Here is a 17,420-nt window from a genome sequence, read left to right as displayed (position 1 = left end):
ATCCCTTCTTCTCCCTTCCTCAGCCTGAAAACCAAACCTTAAAGAATAAAAAAGGGGAAAAGAGTAGCTTGGCAAAATTAACCAATGTACAAATAAATTCTAATAAAATAGTTCCTCCCAACCATGCCCAATCTTTTTCCCTCCTGAGGCAATTGGGGTTAAGTGACTTGCCCAAGGCCACACAGCTAGGAAGTGTTAAGTGTCTGAGATCAGATTTTGAACTCAGGTCCTCCTGACTTCAGGTCTGGTGCTCTATCTACATTGCACCACCTAGCTGCCCCTATGCCCAAATCTTTTTAAAAAGAAAAAAAAAGAGGATTTTCATATCTTTTCTTGAGGGCCAAAATTTCTTGAGGGTCATTATAATTATATATTTCTCAGATTTGTTTTTTGCTGTTCTTTCTCTTTACATTGTTGTAGTCTCTGTGTTTATTATATTGCTGGTTCTTATTTCACTTTGTATCAGTTCATATATCTTTCTAGACTTCTCTATATTTTTCATATACATTCGTTTTTTATATTGTGGTAATATGAAATTAAATGTAGGTACTAGGGTTATTGTTAGCGGTTCCCCAATCATTAGGTATCTATTTTGTTTCTAGTTCTTTGCTACTAAAAATTTTCTGATATAAATATAACAGATGTGACTGATAGCACATGAACATACGCTGGGGTCTAGAGAATCTATTTTCTCTAAGATAAGGTTACTCTGGGATTTGTCTAAGATCATAGGTAGCAAGTCTATTTCAAACTGAAGACCTCTAACTTCAGATCTAACATTCTTTTCACTGTACCACATTGGCCCTGCCAATGGCACAGACTAATTTTTGATAGATTCTATATGTAAGTGTATACTTTAAAAGTAATGATATATGTAACACTTGTAAATATTATGTATAATATGCATTTTTTTGGAATTACATCTCTGTTTAGATCAACAGTTAGTATTTTATGATAGAACTTGAACTTGTGGTTCGAATATGTTTTTTTTAACTTCTGCTCACAATGGTCTAATTAGCTCTTTTATTTTTTTTTGTGAGGCAATTGGGGTTAAGTGATTTGCCCAGGATCACACAGCCAGAAAGTGTGAAGTATCTGGGCTGAATTTGAACTCAGATCCTCCTGACTCCAGGGCCAGTGCCATCTAGTTGTCTCCATAATGGTCTAATTGAGATAAGCATGCATCTCAAAGGGATCTTGGAGACCATCTAGTCCAGTGATTTTCAGAGGATGAGATCTCTCTTTCTATATAACTAGCTTTCCATATTTCCCAGCTCTTATTAGCAGATTCAGTTTCCTATCAGATCTTCTTAGCATGGCATTGGAAAAATCATCATTGCCACTTTAACCCTCAAAAGAATAAAGCTGCCTCCTCTGCCTTGAGTCCCGGGAAGCAAAAAGAGAAGAGGAGAAAGAGGAAAGAATCTTTTCAGGCTACAATATGGACCATCTTTGTCTTTTATATGCTCCTTTATTTGCCCCTTCTCCTATTCAGTTTCCTTTTATGTATTATCTTCTCTCATTAAAATGGAAGTTGCTTGCACATCGGGCTTTCTATTTTGTTGTGCTTAGTATGGTGCCTTACCCATAATAATTGAAACTTCTTTCTTCCTCACCTCAAATAATTAATCACTTTAATTTTTAACTTGAATCCCAAGGCTTGAGTAATGGGTCTGGAGTCCTTGATGCTGCCATAACCCTTTTTTATTGTCCATTTAAATGTTCAATGTGCCAAAATCTCTCCTGGCAAGGAATGCAGTATGGGAATGAATAAGTGAATGAATGAATGAATAAGTTTGAGAATCACTGCTCCAATGTAACTCTTTAATTGTACATTTGGAGGATCTGAAATCCAGAATGTCTAAGTAACCCCGCCAAGGATTACAAAGCTAGTTAATAGCACAAAGCCTGACATAAAATTCTGTCTTCCATATATGTTCAGTCCTATGCACTTTTTACCATTTCATATATCTGTTGCGTTAATCATGCACTTATGTTAATACTTCTATTTTCTTTCCCACTCTCAACAGGATGGATATTTTTCTCACCGACCCAAGGAGAAAATGAGGACAGACAGCAACAATGAAAACTCAGTGCCAAAAGACTTTGAAAATATTGATAACAGTAACTTTGCCCCAAGGACTCAGAGGCAGAAGCATCAGCCAGACTTGGGAAAGAAGTCACTGAGTAAGCAAAAGGAACATTTGAAGAAGAAACTAGAACAGGAGGAAAAAGTAAAGGAGAATTCACTCCTGGGAAAAGGCTCTAATGAAGCCCTGCAGTATAGCAACCAAGCTGTGCAGAATAGTAGTGCCACCAAGGCAAGCCCTAAATCCTCCAAGCAACCCCATGTTAGAAAGAATGGGGCTGGCTCCCCTGAACTCAAGTATGATCAGCCGCCAAGGTGCGACATCTCCGGGAAGGAAGCCATCTCAGCTCTGTCCCGGTCTAAGTCCAAGCAGTGTCGCCAGGAGATTGCCGAGATATACTGCCAACACAAGGTGGGGAAGCTCATGCCAGAGAAAGTGACCCGCTTTTGTCCCCTTGAAGGTAAGTCATTGACTAGGAGAGGATTTGATCAAAATGGAATGTTTTCTCTTTATCATATTGGCTTCATCTTTCATTCCCAACTTCATTTTTTTTTTCCATTGGGCCACTAATGATCAAAATGTGTTCTTTACTATTTTGGGTTCAAATTGTGCAGTAAGTTAACTTAGCACCTCAGAATTTTGCATTTAAGTTATAAGAATCTGAAAAATGTGAAACAAGTTTCAGGTAGACTTATTCATTCATGCCACAAGAATTTCCTGAGTACCAATTTCTGTGCTAGATGCTCAGAAAAATATAAAAATAGTATTATACATCAATCCTATTACCAGGATATTTAATATTTAATTTAACATTAATACAATATTCAAAATTGTAAACTCTTGAAGAGCACAGAAATAGGCTTTTCATTATATCTTAATCTTATGTTGCCTGAAGCAGTATTTAAGGACACAGTATTTATAAAGGCTGTTTGCAGGAATCTTCTATTTATGGAGAAGTTGAGCCACCACATAGAAACATAATGAGACCCATAAAAAGTCTTACTATAAGATGAGACCATAGCCTCTTCCTTCTTTCACCAGAATTATTAGATAGTCTTAAGGACTGGAATGATGCTGATTGAATAATCCATCGTCAATGTGAATGGAAGTGATTGAAGAAGGATGAAAGTTTTAGAATTATCAATCAATTAACAGTTCTTTATTGGTATAACAATATGTGACTAGAGAAAAAAATTCTGATATAAGCAATATTATGGAGGTCAAAATGATGAGATTTGTAAAGTGATTAATTATTTGAGGTGAGGAAGAAAGAAGTTTCAAGGATGACAAAATTTTGTGGTAGGCTTACTCTGTTGATCACTATTTTGTGGGAGCAAGATAATTGTTCCTTGTTTTCTTTGAGTTAGTTAGTTAGATTAATAGGTATTTAGAGATTTCTCTAGGTCAGGGCTTCTTAAACTTTTCCCCACTCCCTATTCTTTTTCACTTAAGAATTTTTGATGTGACCTTGGTATATTGGTATATAAAATAGGCATACAAATCAAACATTTGCTGAAAATAAATAATTTCACAACCTCCACATTCAATTATGAAACATGGAGTTAAGAATCACAATTTAAGACGTTAGGCTCATGGGTATTTGCATATTTACATTATGAAAATTTTCAGTTCTTACCCAGTTAAAGTGATAAACTAACATTAAAGTATCCCCAATTTAACCTGATAGACCATTTGGAACACAGAACTGGAGTTCCTAAAAACACCAGTGAACTCCTTGAAAGGATTCTAGGCAGCTTCACAAGTGATTAAAGCTGACTACATAAGACTGTTCTTTCTAAGTTCAAATCTTAGACACCTGGGCAAGTCACTTAGCCCTGTTTACTTCAGTTTCCTCATCTGTTAAAAAAAAAAAAAATGAGCTGGAGAAGGAAATGTCAAACCACTCCAGAATCAAGAAAACCCCAAATGGGGGCATGAAGAATTGGACACAACAGCAAAAGAATGAGTCAAGGATGAGGGGGCATACAGGTGGCTCAGAGTAAATCTATCCTCACTAGTGAGGAAACCAATTTAAAATTTACATACTTCTAATCTTCCAGTATAAATGAGAGCATGTTCAGTTATCAGTAGGAAAGCATTTCCTTATGTTGCAGATTTCTATTCCTTTCGAAAGGTTTGGTTTTGCTCCCTGTTGCATGGTAGGATATGACAAAGGTCCCATATTCTGCCTCTTCTTAGAACCAAAAAATTCTTTTATTGTTGTCTCATGACTTTTTCTCTACAGAAAGGCCAGTTGTATGTTTGTTTACTTTGTTTGCTGGAATATTTTACTTAAAGCCAAAGGGAATTCGGATTTTAAATCAGCTGCTTATAAAGAGGTGATTCATATTTTAAGGTCTAGCAGTAAGTATTCAGTTATTGGAATGGCTCTGCTGGGGTTTTTTTTGTTACTGATGTCTAGACCTTTCTATTTCTCCTGTAAATATAAAGGAGAGACTTTTGGGATAGACTATGGTATCTTTGACTACTAATGCAGCTACATTTACCACATTATCTCAATGTAGATATTTACTCTACATCACTATATTACCTTACAGCCACATGTACAGGTACAAGTTCATGAATGAAAGTTGAAGGAAACTCACATATTGGGTGTTCTCTGGCAAAGTAGTTTGCCAGGGACTCTTCTCAAGACCTTTGCTCTATTAGTCAACATGGCAGAATTCTCCAGAGAGCTATAAACTGTTTAATAAGATTGGCATTTGAGAGTCCTTGCATATCCAGACCCAACAACTCTTTAATTTGCTGCTCCACAGACTCCTCCTGTTGCAATAAATTTACTGTGAATAGACTAATTGCAAAATAACCCTAATTGGGTAGTTATCAATGAACAACTTCCCGTGGAACAAAACGGCTTACAATTAATAGCATTTAAGCTATAAACTATTCTTCTGCAGAAAGCTAAGATGTAATTACACCACATAGGGAGATTGTGTTCACTTCTAGAAACCATGACGCCAGAATTTACCTCGGTGTAACTAGGAGCTGCAATTTCAGCTTAGAAATTCTTTCATTTTTCACTAAATAAAGAATTTGGAAGGAAATATATATATATATATATATACACACATACACACACACATACATATATCTGCATATATAGGACTCTTGTTGTCATTGTGTTCAATACAACAGAATCCCAACTTTAACTGACATTATGCTAGAAGCTAAATATAATTAAGGCAACAATATCCCTCATGGGTTAGAATGGAAAGGATTGAAGTTTCAATCAAAAAGATTTCAAGTGCTGACATTTTTAAATGGCTACTGAAGAGAATACATAAAACATATTTCCTGCAGCCAAAGGTAGAGGCTGAAAACTTCAAGATCATTTATTTTCTACTGAGACCCCAGTTATTTTTGTCAAGTGTAAATTATTTGCAATTGCAAATTGCCTAACTCACACTGCACCTCTTCAATTGAGAAAGCAGTTAATTTGGGGGGAGGAGGGATGGGAAAGGAAAGGAATTTAACCACACATGATGTCCCAGGGAAACATATCCAGAAAGAGAGCAGTTTGCCGAAAGGGAGCAGGAAAATTTGCACATTGACAAAAACTCTGATTGGATGTATTGTGTATTTTGGAGATGAGTTGTTCCAGATGCTCAAAGTATTATAATACCTTTCTATTATACCTAAAAGTTGGTTCCTAATTCCAGTCTATATGGGGAAGCCATAATTGCAAAGAGTTGCCCAGTAAGAGCTATCAGTGGTTGATCTCTAACTGAAAATCCTGGATCTCTTAATTACTTCTAATCCTTTTTCCTGTCTTCATCTTACATCTCTTTGCCAATGGGTGTTTTTATTACCAACCTCAGCAGCAACTTTTAATTGGCTGGCACCTTTTTATCTCCTAGATTAGTCTCCCTGTATTTTCCTTTTTAAAAATTGGACTCAAATCCTGACTCTATTGGTTAATAACTATGGAGGGTCACAGTTAGCAAAATAAGATCATAAAATGTTAGAATTGGGAGAGATCTTCATATTCATCTAGCCCAGTTCTTAATTTCTTTTATGGCCTGGACCCTTTCAACAATCTTGTGAAACATATGAATCTTTTTTTTCATAACAATGTTTTTAATTGCATAAAATAAAATACATAGGATTACAAATTAAGTTGATTATATTGAAATATTCTTATCAAAATATTTAAACAAAATACAATCAAATATGCTGACTACATTAAAAATCACTGTTTTAGAAAGCTGTATGATAGAAAATGGAGGTACTTTTTCTTTTTTTTTTTATTATAACTTTTTATTGACAACATATGCCTGGGTAATTTTTTACAACATTGTCCCTTGCACTCACTTCTGTTCTGACTTTTCCCTTCCCTCCCTCCACCCCTTCTCCTAGATGGCAAGCAGTCTTATACATGTTAAATATGTTATAGTATATCCTAAATAAAATATATGTGTGCAGAACCAAACAGTTCTCTTGTTGCACAGGAAGAATTTGATTAAGAAGGTAAAAATAACCTGGGAAGAAAAACAAAAATGCAAACAGTTTACACTCATTTCCCAGTGTTCCTTCTCTGGGTGTAGCTGCTTCTGTCCATCCTTGATCATTTGGAACTGAGTTAGATCTTCTCTTTGTCGAAGATATCCACTTCCATCAAAATACATCCTCATACAGAATTGTTGTTGAAGTATATAATGATCTCCTGGTTCTGCTCATTTCACTTAGCATCTCTGTATTCACAAGCCTCTCTGTATTCATCCTGCTGGTCATTTCTTACAGAACAATAATATTCCATAACATTCATATACCACAATTTACCCAACCATTCTCCAATTGATGGGCATCCATTCATTTTCCAGTTTCTAGCTACTACCAAAAGGGCTGCCACAAACATTTTAGCACATACAAGTTTCTTTCCCTTCTTTAGTATTTCTTTGGGATATAAGCCCAGTAGTAGCACTGCTGGATCAAAGGGTATGCACAGTTTGATAACTTTGGGGGCATAATTTCAGCTTACTCTCCAGAATGGTTGGATTCATTCACAACTCCAGCAACAATGCATCAATGTCCCAGTTTTCTCGCATCCCCTCCAACATTCATTATTATTTTCTCCTGTCATCTTAGCCAATCCAACAGGTGTGTGGTGGTATCTCAGAGTTGTCTTAATTTGCATTTCTCTGATCAGTAGTGATTTGGAACACTCTTTCATATAAGTGGAAATAGTTTCAATTTCATCATCTGAAAATTGTCTGTTCATATCCTCTGACCATTTATCAATTGGAGAATGGCTTGATTTCTTATAAGTTAGAGACAATTCTCTATATATTTTGGAAATGAGGCCTTTATCAGAACCTTTAACTGTAAAAATGTTTTCCCAGTTTGTTGCTTCCCTTCTAATTTTGCTTGCATTAGTTTTTTTATACAAAGTCTTTTTAATTTGATATAATCAAAATTTTCTATTTTGTGATCAATAATGTTCTCTAGTTCTTCTTTGGTCACAAATTCCTTCCTCCTCCACAAGTCTGAGAAGTAAACTATCCTATGTTCCTCTAATTTATTTATGATCTCGTCCTTTATCCCTAAATCATGGACCCATTTTGATCTTATCTTGGTACATGGTGTTAAGTGTGGGTCCATGCCTCATTTCTGCCATACTAATTTCCAGTTTTCCCAGCAGTTTTTGTCAAACAATGAATTCTTATCCCAAAAGTTGGGATCTTTGGGTTTGTCAAACACTAGATTGCTATAGTTATTGACTATTTTGTCTTGTGAAACTAACCTATTCCATTGATCAACTAATCCATTTCTTAGCCAATACCAAATGGTTTTGATGACTGCTGCTTTATAATATAGTTTTAGATCAGGTACAGCTATGCCACCTTCATTTGATTTTTTTTCCATTAATTCCCTTGAAATTCTCGACCTTTTGTTCTTCCATATGAATTTTATTGTTGTTGTTGTTGTTTTTTTTCTAAGTCATTCAAATAGTTTCTTGGGAGTCTGATTGGTATGGCATTAAATAAATAGATTAATTTAGGGAGTATATACATTCACTCGGCCTATCCAAGAGCACTTACTATTTTTCCAATTATTTAAATCTGACTTTATTTGTGTGGAAAATGTTTCCATTTTGTTCATATAATTCCTGACTTTCCTTTGGTAGATAGATTCCCAAATATTTTATGCAATCGACAGTTATTTTAAATGGAATTTCTCTTTGTATTTCTTGCTGTTGGATTTTGTTGGTGATGTATAAAAATGCTGAGGATTTATGTGGATTTATTTTGTATCCTGCAACTTTGCTAAAGTTATGAATTATTTCTAATAGCTTTTAGTAGAATCTCTGGGGTTCTCTAAGTATACCATCATATCATCTGCAAAGAGTGATAGTTTGGTTTCCTCATTACCTACTTTAATTCCTTTAATCTCTTTCTCAACTCATTGCCGAGGCTAGTATTTGTAATACAATATTGAATAATAATGGTGATAGTGGGCAACCTTGTTTCACTCCTGATCTTACTGGGAAAGGTTCCAGTTTTTCCCCATTACATATGATGCTTACTGATAGTTTTAAATATATGCTTCTGACTATTTTAAGGAAAAGTCCATTTATTCCTATCCTCTCAAGTGGTTTTATTAGGAATGGATGTTGATTTTATCAAATGCTTTTTCTGCATCTATTGAGATGATCATATGGTTTTTGTTCATTTGATTAATTATATAGTCAATTATGCTAATAGTTTTTCTAATATTGAATCGGCCTTGCATTCCTGGTATAACTCCTACTTGGTCATAGTGTATTATCCTGGAGATGATTTTCTGTAATCTTTTTGCTAATATTTTATTTAAGCTTTTAGCATCAATATTCATTAGGGAGATTGGTCTATAATTTTCTTTCTCTTTTTTCAACCTACCTGGTTTAGGTATCAGTACCATGTCTGTGTCATAAAAGGAATTTGGTAGGACTCCTTAAATCCCTATTTTTCAAATAGTTTATATAGCATTGGAGTTAATTGTTCTTTAAATGTTTGGTAGAATTCACATGTAAATCCATCTGGTCCTGAGGATTTTTTCTTAGGGGAGGAGGTATCTTTTCTTAGAAAAGTAGCAAAGTCTTGAATTGAGCCTGATTCCAAATCTAGTGTTGTTTTCACATCATGTCATACACTCTGTGACCTTGTACAGTTTACTTCCCTATATGGGTTTTCATTGCCTTATTTGTATTTTATCATGCTAGATCGAGAGAAGTCTGGTTTCCAGGACTAACAAAGTGAAAGTCAAACCACATCTTGGGTATTATGTGCAAGTCTATGTGGTCCATTTTAGGAAGGAAATGAATAATCTTAAGAGTGCTTAAAATACAGCAACTAGAGAGAGAAAAGGATCTAGAGAAGTGCTGGTTGAAGGAATTAGGATCATTTAGCTAAGAAGAGACATTTTGACTGTCTTTCATTATTAAAAAAAAAAAAACTTTTCATCTGGAAGAAAAATTAAACTAAATCTTTAGGTCCTTTGAGGAGAGCACAAGAATCAATGGATGGAAATTGAAAAGAGGCAAATTTGTCAGAAAACCTTCCTAATAGAGTGATATAAAAGAGGTATGGACTGCCTTCAGAAGGGATAGGTTCTCTTTCAATTGGGATTTCTTCAGGTAAAGAATAAATCATAATGTGGACATATTAGAGAGGGAAGCCTTTCTTAGATATGAATTGTATTTAATGTCCACTGAGATATCTTTCAACTCTGAAATGCTATATTTATGCAAAAATGATAGAATTGGATGAGATAATTTCAAAGATTCTAGGTTAACTAGTGTAAGGCTCTCTATGTTATTTTATTGCTCTGTGCTCCTATCATTGGTTTCCAGAACTATTAGTTCTGAGACCAGATCATGGTTATTGTCCCCTCCCTTCCAGAGGCACCTTAAAAGGAAATATATCATGAAAAGGCAATATATAACCTAAAGGGTACATTCACACATAAGTATAAGAGAAGATAAGTAGCCTCATCCTCTTTGGGGTATAAAGAATAGATATTTGTTGTATTATATATACTGTATTCACATACAATCACTTAGTCTTTTTTTAAAATTCATGTATTTATTTAAAACTTATATGCAAAAATAAGAAAAAATAGAAAAAGAAAGACAGAAAGAAAAAAAAAACATTGTCATGTGCCCAGGGAGGATTTAAAATATGTAACAATGAATTTCTATTTCAAGAAAGCATATATAATCATAGAAGACATTATATACAAAATTGTCCATCTTTACTTCTTTGTATGTTTTCTTTTGTTCTCTGCTGTGCACTTTTTACTTTATTCTTTTTTTCTTCTTTTTTCCCCATCACTTCTCCCAAGCAGGTGAGTTAAAACAGGAATATATATACACGCACATACATATATCTATATACCCACATACATATACTTACCTACATACATATATACCCACATAATACATATTTATACATATATATACATACACACACACATATATACACTCAGATATACACACACATACATATGCATATACATATAGACATGCATCTTTAAGAGTCTTTTCTAACAGGCAATGATGGGACCATGTTTTTCTTCAAGGTTGCTTCCTGAATTACTACTTTCCAGTCACTGGTTTCTATAGTAGATATCTAGTCTACCTAATTCAGCTGAATAGTGGGGACAGATCTCCTAATTTCTAATTGTCCAAGCTGGGCAAGGAAACATACCATCTGTGGACAATCCCTAGAGGCAACCAGATGTTTCGTTTATTTCCATTGGAGTGAAGTCAGAATAAGGCAAATGTTCAGAAATAGGGCCAAGTGGTCCCATTAGCCATTCCTCTCTAGTTCAAATAAAATAATTTTAGTCTACTAAGATAAAATAGCTTACTTATTCTCCAGAATAAACTAATTAACATGACCACCAAAAAGAGAAAATATTTTAAAATCCATTTAATTGCTTGTTTTATCCTTTCTTACTTTTCCCTTTAATGGTCTCTGATTAAAATGAAATAAATGTAATAAAAGTGTAAGTGAAATCTGATCCTTGGGTTCAAAAAACCAATCACACAAATACAAAACAGAAAGGACATGGCTTGAAAGCCATTGCTATGTTTTAAAAAATAGCAATTATAGTAAATTGTAAGTTCAATGTGGGTTTACCACTGCCGTGTGGTCACCAAAAGATCCCATGCAATCTTTGTTGTTGTTCAGTAGTTTTTCATTTGTGTCCAACCCTTCATGATTCCATTTGTGGTTTTCTTGTAAGAATACTGGAGTGGTTTGCCATTTCCATCTCTAGCTAATTTTACAGATGAGGAAACTGAGGCAAACAAGATGAAGTGACTTGTCCAGGATCATACAGGAATTAAGCATCTGAGGCCAGATTTGAATAGAGGTCCCAACTGCAGGGCCCATATTCTATCTACTACATCTAGTTTAGATTGCTTTAATAGGACTAGATTATATGTTTTTCAACCCAGTAATATGACTGAAACTGCTCTGAAGTTACCAGTGATGTAATAATTGCAAAAAATCAATGGCATTTTTTCAGCCCTCTTTCTTTGTAACTTCATCCAAGATTCTATACTGGGCCTTCTAGAATTTTTTCTGCACTTTCCATCTGGGTCTTAGTGATCTTCCATATATTTAATTATCATCTCGATGCCAATGCTCTCCTCCCCGCCCTCACTCCCTGACTCCAGATCCATCCATCTAGTCATAATCTCTTACAACTTTACATTGACAACTATCTTCTGGTCCTAGATATTCCAAGTAGCATTTTAAACTTAACACATTAAAATGGAACTCATCCCATTATTTCTAATTTTTTATTCTTTATTGTGAATTTTAAAATATCTGAGAGGCAACATGGAATAGTGGATGAGAATAGGATCTGAAAAGATCCAGGTTCAAGAACTCCCACTGACATATCCTGATTGTGTGATCCTGGACCAGTCATTTAATCTCTCATAATTCTCCAGGACTATAAACTGTAGAACAGATGTTGATCTGAATTGGTGATCTGGTCCCCAAATCCCTTTTGTCTAGCAAAGTGTCTTTTATATAATAGGTACATAAAAATGTTTGTGGAATTTAATTAAAAGAGGATTGGGCTACAAATGAGAGAGTGAACTGTGTGTTACTGGAGATCTCAGACAAATGCTCCATCACCATTTTTGCAAATGCTATTGACTAGATTCAGTATTTGCATTTAAGTTTGGCCTAGATCTCCAAGGTCCCTTTTGAATCGGTTATGCTCCAACTCTAATGTATGTAAATAATGCAGATTTTTTAATAGAACTTTTCATTCTCTTTGGAATGACTATTGGTAAATACACACACACATAATAAAGTTTGAGGTCAAATGGTCAATTTGGTGAAATGATCAAATAATTGCTTAAAAATAGAGGAAAGGTACATTTCCTGGTGTTTGAGACCATGGAAAACAACTTTCTATAGCTGCAGTTGAAGTGAGAATTCTTTAACAAAGTAGTGTTATCAAGCTGATGGAATAAATATTTGCAGCCTCCATGACATTCAGGACATGATTTTCTGAGTATCAGGAATGAGAATGGGAACTTGGGCTACAATATAAGGGCAGCTGTCTGTGGACATGACAAGCTCCATTTATTCAATAGCCAGGGGAGAAGGCCAGAGACTTCGGGTGAGTGGCTTTTTGGAAAGGAGAAAGCTTGCTGCCCATCTGCAGAGAGAGGCTGATAGGATGTTTGTCTCACTCCAGATGGTACAGCCAGCTGTGGAAAGTCCCTCCCTGTGCCTTCAGCACAAGTAAGACAAGATGATGTAACTGTTCACTGGTAAAGTGGTCTGGCTCTAGAAAATTTTGGCAGTATGGTCTGATAAAAAAAAACACAGAAATATGAATCAAGGGGTATGTATTCTAATCATATCTCTGCTGCTAATGAGCTTCTCAACCTCTGATGATTCATTTATCTCTATTGTATCTCAGTTTTTCTAGTTTTCAAATGGGCATAATCCATCTGAAAGAGTTCATACAGCCCTGTTTACCTCATTTTTCAGATGAAGAAACTGAGGCCCAGGAAAGCAAATAGATCCACAAAAACATAGATTTTGAATTGGAGAAATTTTAGGTATTTGATAAATATTTCTTGATTGATTAATTGCCTGCCTTGCCAATGAAACATTGAGTCTTAGGCTCATAGGATTATAAATTTTGTAGTGGAAAAAACTTTAATAGCTCATTAGTTTTAGTCCTCTCATTTTCTGGATAAAGAGAGTGCCCATTTCTAAAATATATAGTGAATAGACTCAAATTTATGAGAATTCAAACCATTCTACAATTGATCAAAGAATGTGAACAGACAATTTTCAGATGAAGAAATTAAAACCATTTCTAGTAATATGAAAAGGTGCCCTAAATCTAAATAAGAAAAATGCAAATTAAAATATCTATGAGGTACCACTACACATCTCTCAGATTGGGTGAGATGGCAGGAAAAGATAATGATAAATGTTGGAGGGGATGTGGTACACTAAGACATTGTTGGTGGAGTTGTGAACTGATTCAACCATTCTGGAGGCACAAAGGACTATCAAACTGTGCATACCATTTAATCCAGCAGTGTCTCTACTAGACCTTTATCCCAAAGAGATCATAAAGGAAGAAAAGGGGGGACCCACATGTGTAAAAATGTTTGTAGCAACCCTTTTTATAGAGATAAGAAACTAGAAACTGAGTGAATGCCCATCAGTTGGAGAATGGCTGAATAATTTATGGTATATGAATGTTATGGAATATTACTGTTCTACAAGAAATGATCAGCAGAATGATTTCAGAAAGGCCTGGAGAGACTTACATGAACTGATGTTAAATGAAGTAAGTAGAACCAGGAGATCATTGTACATGGCAATAACAAGGTTACATGATGATCAGTTCTGATAGACATGGCTCTTTTCAAGAGAGTAAGTAACAACGAGATCATGACTTGTTCAGTGTCACATAACCTATTAGTGTGTGAACTCAGGGTTTTTCAGTTCCAGGTCTAGTGCTCTGTTTTACTCATTGGGCCAGGGACGTAGGTAATAAGTCTGAAAACTAGTATTTGACCTATCAGGATGGAATATCCCATTTCCAAGTTCAGCACTCTTTCCATAATACTATACTATTTTTATTTGCACAAAAATTAAATTCAGTGATCAAATTTGAACCTAGAGTTTCTTAATCCAAATTTATTGATTTTTTTTTCACTATACTGAAGTGCCCCCTGTACAATTTTCATATTATCAGGAGAATCTGCTAACATAACATGGTAGAAAGACTTTGTAAAAAAAACTGTACTCCAGGTTTGATGTTTATTAATCAAAACCTGTTATAACTCAATTTACTATCAATTGCCTTCATATGGTATACTAGAATTTATGAAGTTTACTAATTTGTGGGATATCCTGTGAATTTATGTGAAGGATTTCAATCTCAGGCTAGAAAGTATTCATTGAACTCTTTTGAAGAGAGAAAAGAGTCCTTTGGTCCCAGAATAAGATTGCCAATCCTTTCCTTACTAAACATCTGGTCTATGGATTCACAGTTTGGAAGGATATGTCTTTTACTATATACAAAGTTTGGTCAAGGAAAATCACCAGTGGTTCAAACTTTTCTAGTTAGTATCCTTGGGTTTCCAGAGAAGTAGGCAGACCATTGATCAGTCAACAAGTATTTATTAAATACTTACTATATGCCAGGCACAGTGCTAGGCACTGGGATACAAAAATGAAATGGTCACTTGAAAGAAGCTCTCAACAAAGAGTTATGCATCATACAAAGGCAGGCTCTTTTTTTTTCTTGACCTTCCATATGCTAAGAAAACAAAGTTACCCACAGTACTTTTCAGCCTGTTAAATATAGAATCAAGGGAAATATAATAAATGTACTCTCTCCTCCTTTCTCCTCTCTGCAGCCCCCCAAAGGACTCTGCCAGCTGTACAATTATTTTATTTATTTTAGAACTCATCATTAGAGAGGTTTCCTTTGTTCTGTGATTGCTGTGCCCGGAAGCAAAGCCGAAAAAGCTTAGAGAGCAAATCACTATTGGGATGCCAGCAGTGTAGGCATGAAACCAGTAGAGAGAGGGAGGGATCACTGTCATTCCAAACCTCAAAGCCATAATTTGGCCACTCCCTTTCTAAAACTTCCAGCACAAATAAGTATTTCCCCCAGGAGACTCTACTTTACATACTTATTTCTCCTCTCCCCCTCCTTCTCTCTCTCTCTCTCTCTTTCTCTCTTTCTCTCTTTCTTTCTCTCTCTCTCTTTTTGTCTGTCTGTCTCTTTCTCTGTATTTGTGTGTGTGTCCTACCCTCTGGATATTCCTGATGATGTGTCTAGAATGAAAGGTTGATAGTGTGATTATAGCCTTAAATTCATGGGAGAAGAAGACAATAGCTTGAAGCAGTTCAATATAAAGTTTCACTAATCAGTTTTCCTTCTGCTCATGGATAACGAGGTCTTTTGGAAACTAAAAGACTTCCCTATGTTTCCAAACTGAGTTTGCCCAGCTGTGAACAGTCAAATGTTAGATATCTTAGCTTCAGATCAGGAGGCTTAATACCTCCCCCTTTACTCAGAGATTGTCCACCATTGCCTTGTTTATGTAGGGATACACAACTATAATCCTCCCTTTCAGAAAAAGCCTTCTTTAACCCCTCTTAATTCCAGGCTTTTCCTTGTTAATTGTCTCCAATTTATTCTGTATGTAATCTGCTTCTATATGTTTGTTTCCATGTTGTCTCCTCCATTATTAGGCTGTAAGCTTCTTGAAGTTAAGAACTATCTTTTGCCTCTTTTTTTGCATCTTCACTTCTTAGCTCAGGCACTTAATAAATGTTTTATTGATTGATTTATAGGATATGAATATTGGCTCACAATTTAGGAAACTGCACATATAAAAAATTCTTCTAGAGGTACTGCCTTGGCTATGAGGGTATCAGAGCAGAAGCATCAGCCCTCAATCTTTTAAGAGCTTGGTGGTAGGATCATGTAGTAGATAGGGAGTCAAAAAGCCTAGTTCCTGGATCCACCTGAAATTAGTCCTGTGATCTTAGTCCAGTAACTTCATTTCCTGAGTTTAAATTTCCTAGTATATAAATGGAGATAACAACCCCTACTTCAAATAACTCACAAGATTCTTATAATGAGGAAATGAGGTAGAGAATGTGAAAATATTTATCAATCAGCAAACACTTATTAAGTGCCAACTGTGTGCCAGGCATTGGAATTAGAAAGTGGTAAATCCATGGTGTCCCCAAAATTGTAGTACAGTTTTCAGTCTTAATAGTTTTTATAACCAAACCCTATATAAAATATTTTGAAGAGAATTCTACAATTGCTAGGTCTTCAGTCTTGTGATGACTTCATTCTCTGAACCTTCTCCTATATTCCTGCTGAGCTCAATGTTTATATAGCAGTATAAGAGTATCTTGGTAGATGTTTAATATTTGGATTTTGGGGGAGACAGGTTTATGCATACATACTTTTAAAGTTTAATCTGCATTTTATTAAGTCTAGACAATCAGCCAAACAATAAAAATCAAATAAAATGATTTGTAGTGATTGCCTATTTCTGGAGTGTTAATAAGAACACTAAAAATTTAACAATAGACTCTGAAAGCTTGTTAGAGCTAGCTCTGGCACACATTTCACTTAACCCCTTTGAGCCTCATTCATAAAATGGGGGTAATAATAACTTACACCATTTACAAGTTAGATATTTGATGCATAATGGTGCTGGGCCTGGAAAAAGGAAAATTGGAGTTCAAATCTGGCCTCAGACACTTGTATGATCCTGAATAAGTCACAGCTTAATCCTATTTGCCTCAGTTTCCTCATCTATAAAATGAGCTGGAGAAGGAACTGGCAAACTACTCCTGCATTTCTGTCAGGAAAACCCAAAATAGGATCATGGACAGTTGGACTGAAAAATGACTTAGTCATAACTATTCACCTTACTAGACCATTGTGAGAAAGTGTTTTGTGCATTGAATAAAAGTAAATATGTGCTGTTGCTGTTGTTATTCTGCTATCAACATTCCATTATTAGTATAATATATATTATGATATTATTGTACTGTTATGTTGTGCTATGAACAAATCCTTAAAATGTTCTCTAATTAAAGAAGGCTAGAGTGAATCCTTTTGTCAAATGAAGATACCTTTTTCTACTGTGGATAATTTATCTGATTTTTTTGTATTTGGTTTCAGTCCTATTGTCTGCTTAAAACAAGGATTACCCATGAAAGGAAAGAGTAAATATGGACAGAACAGAAATGGCTAAAAGAAGAGGAAAAGAAGGATGAATTAAATCAATAGGATCCT

The 17,420-nt window shown here is 35.1% G+C and overlaps 1 protein-coding gene across 1 annotated transcript in view; it reads left to right on the top strand.

Annotated features, from left to right (window-relative positions):
- XYLT1 (xylosyltransferase 1) overlaps positions 1-17,420 on the top strand; it is a 422,795-nt gene that overhangs the window by 216,052 nt on the left and 189,323 nt on the right. The window contains exon 3 of the mRNA XM_051961070.1: positions 2,031-2,550. Coding sequence (XP_051817030.1) covers positions 2,031-2,550 — 520 coding nt within the window. The remainder of the gene's footprint in view (positions 1-2,030; positions 2,551-17,420) is intronic.

The sequence above is a fragment of the Antechinus flavipes genome, chromosome 1 (genome assembly GCF_016432865.1).
Source record: "Antechinus flavipes isolate AdamAnt ecotype Samford, QLD, Australia chromosome 1, AdamAnt_v2, whole genome shotgun sequence".
Classification (NCBI taxonomy): domain Eukaryota; kingdom Metazoa; phylum Chordata; class Mammalia; order Dasyuromorphia; family Dasyuridae; genus Antechinus; species Antechinus flavipes.
Note: the sequence above shows the minus strand (reverse complement) of the source record. Positions and strands in the feature narration are given on the sequence as shown.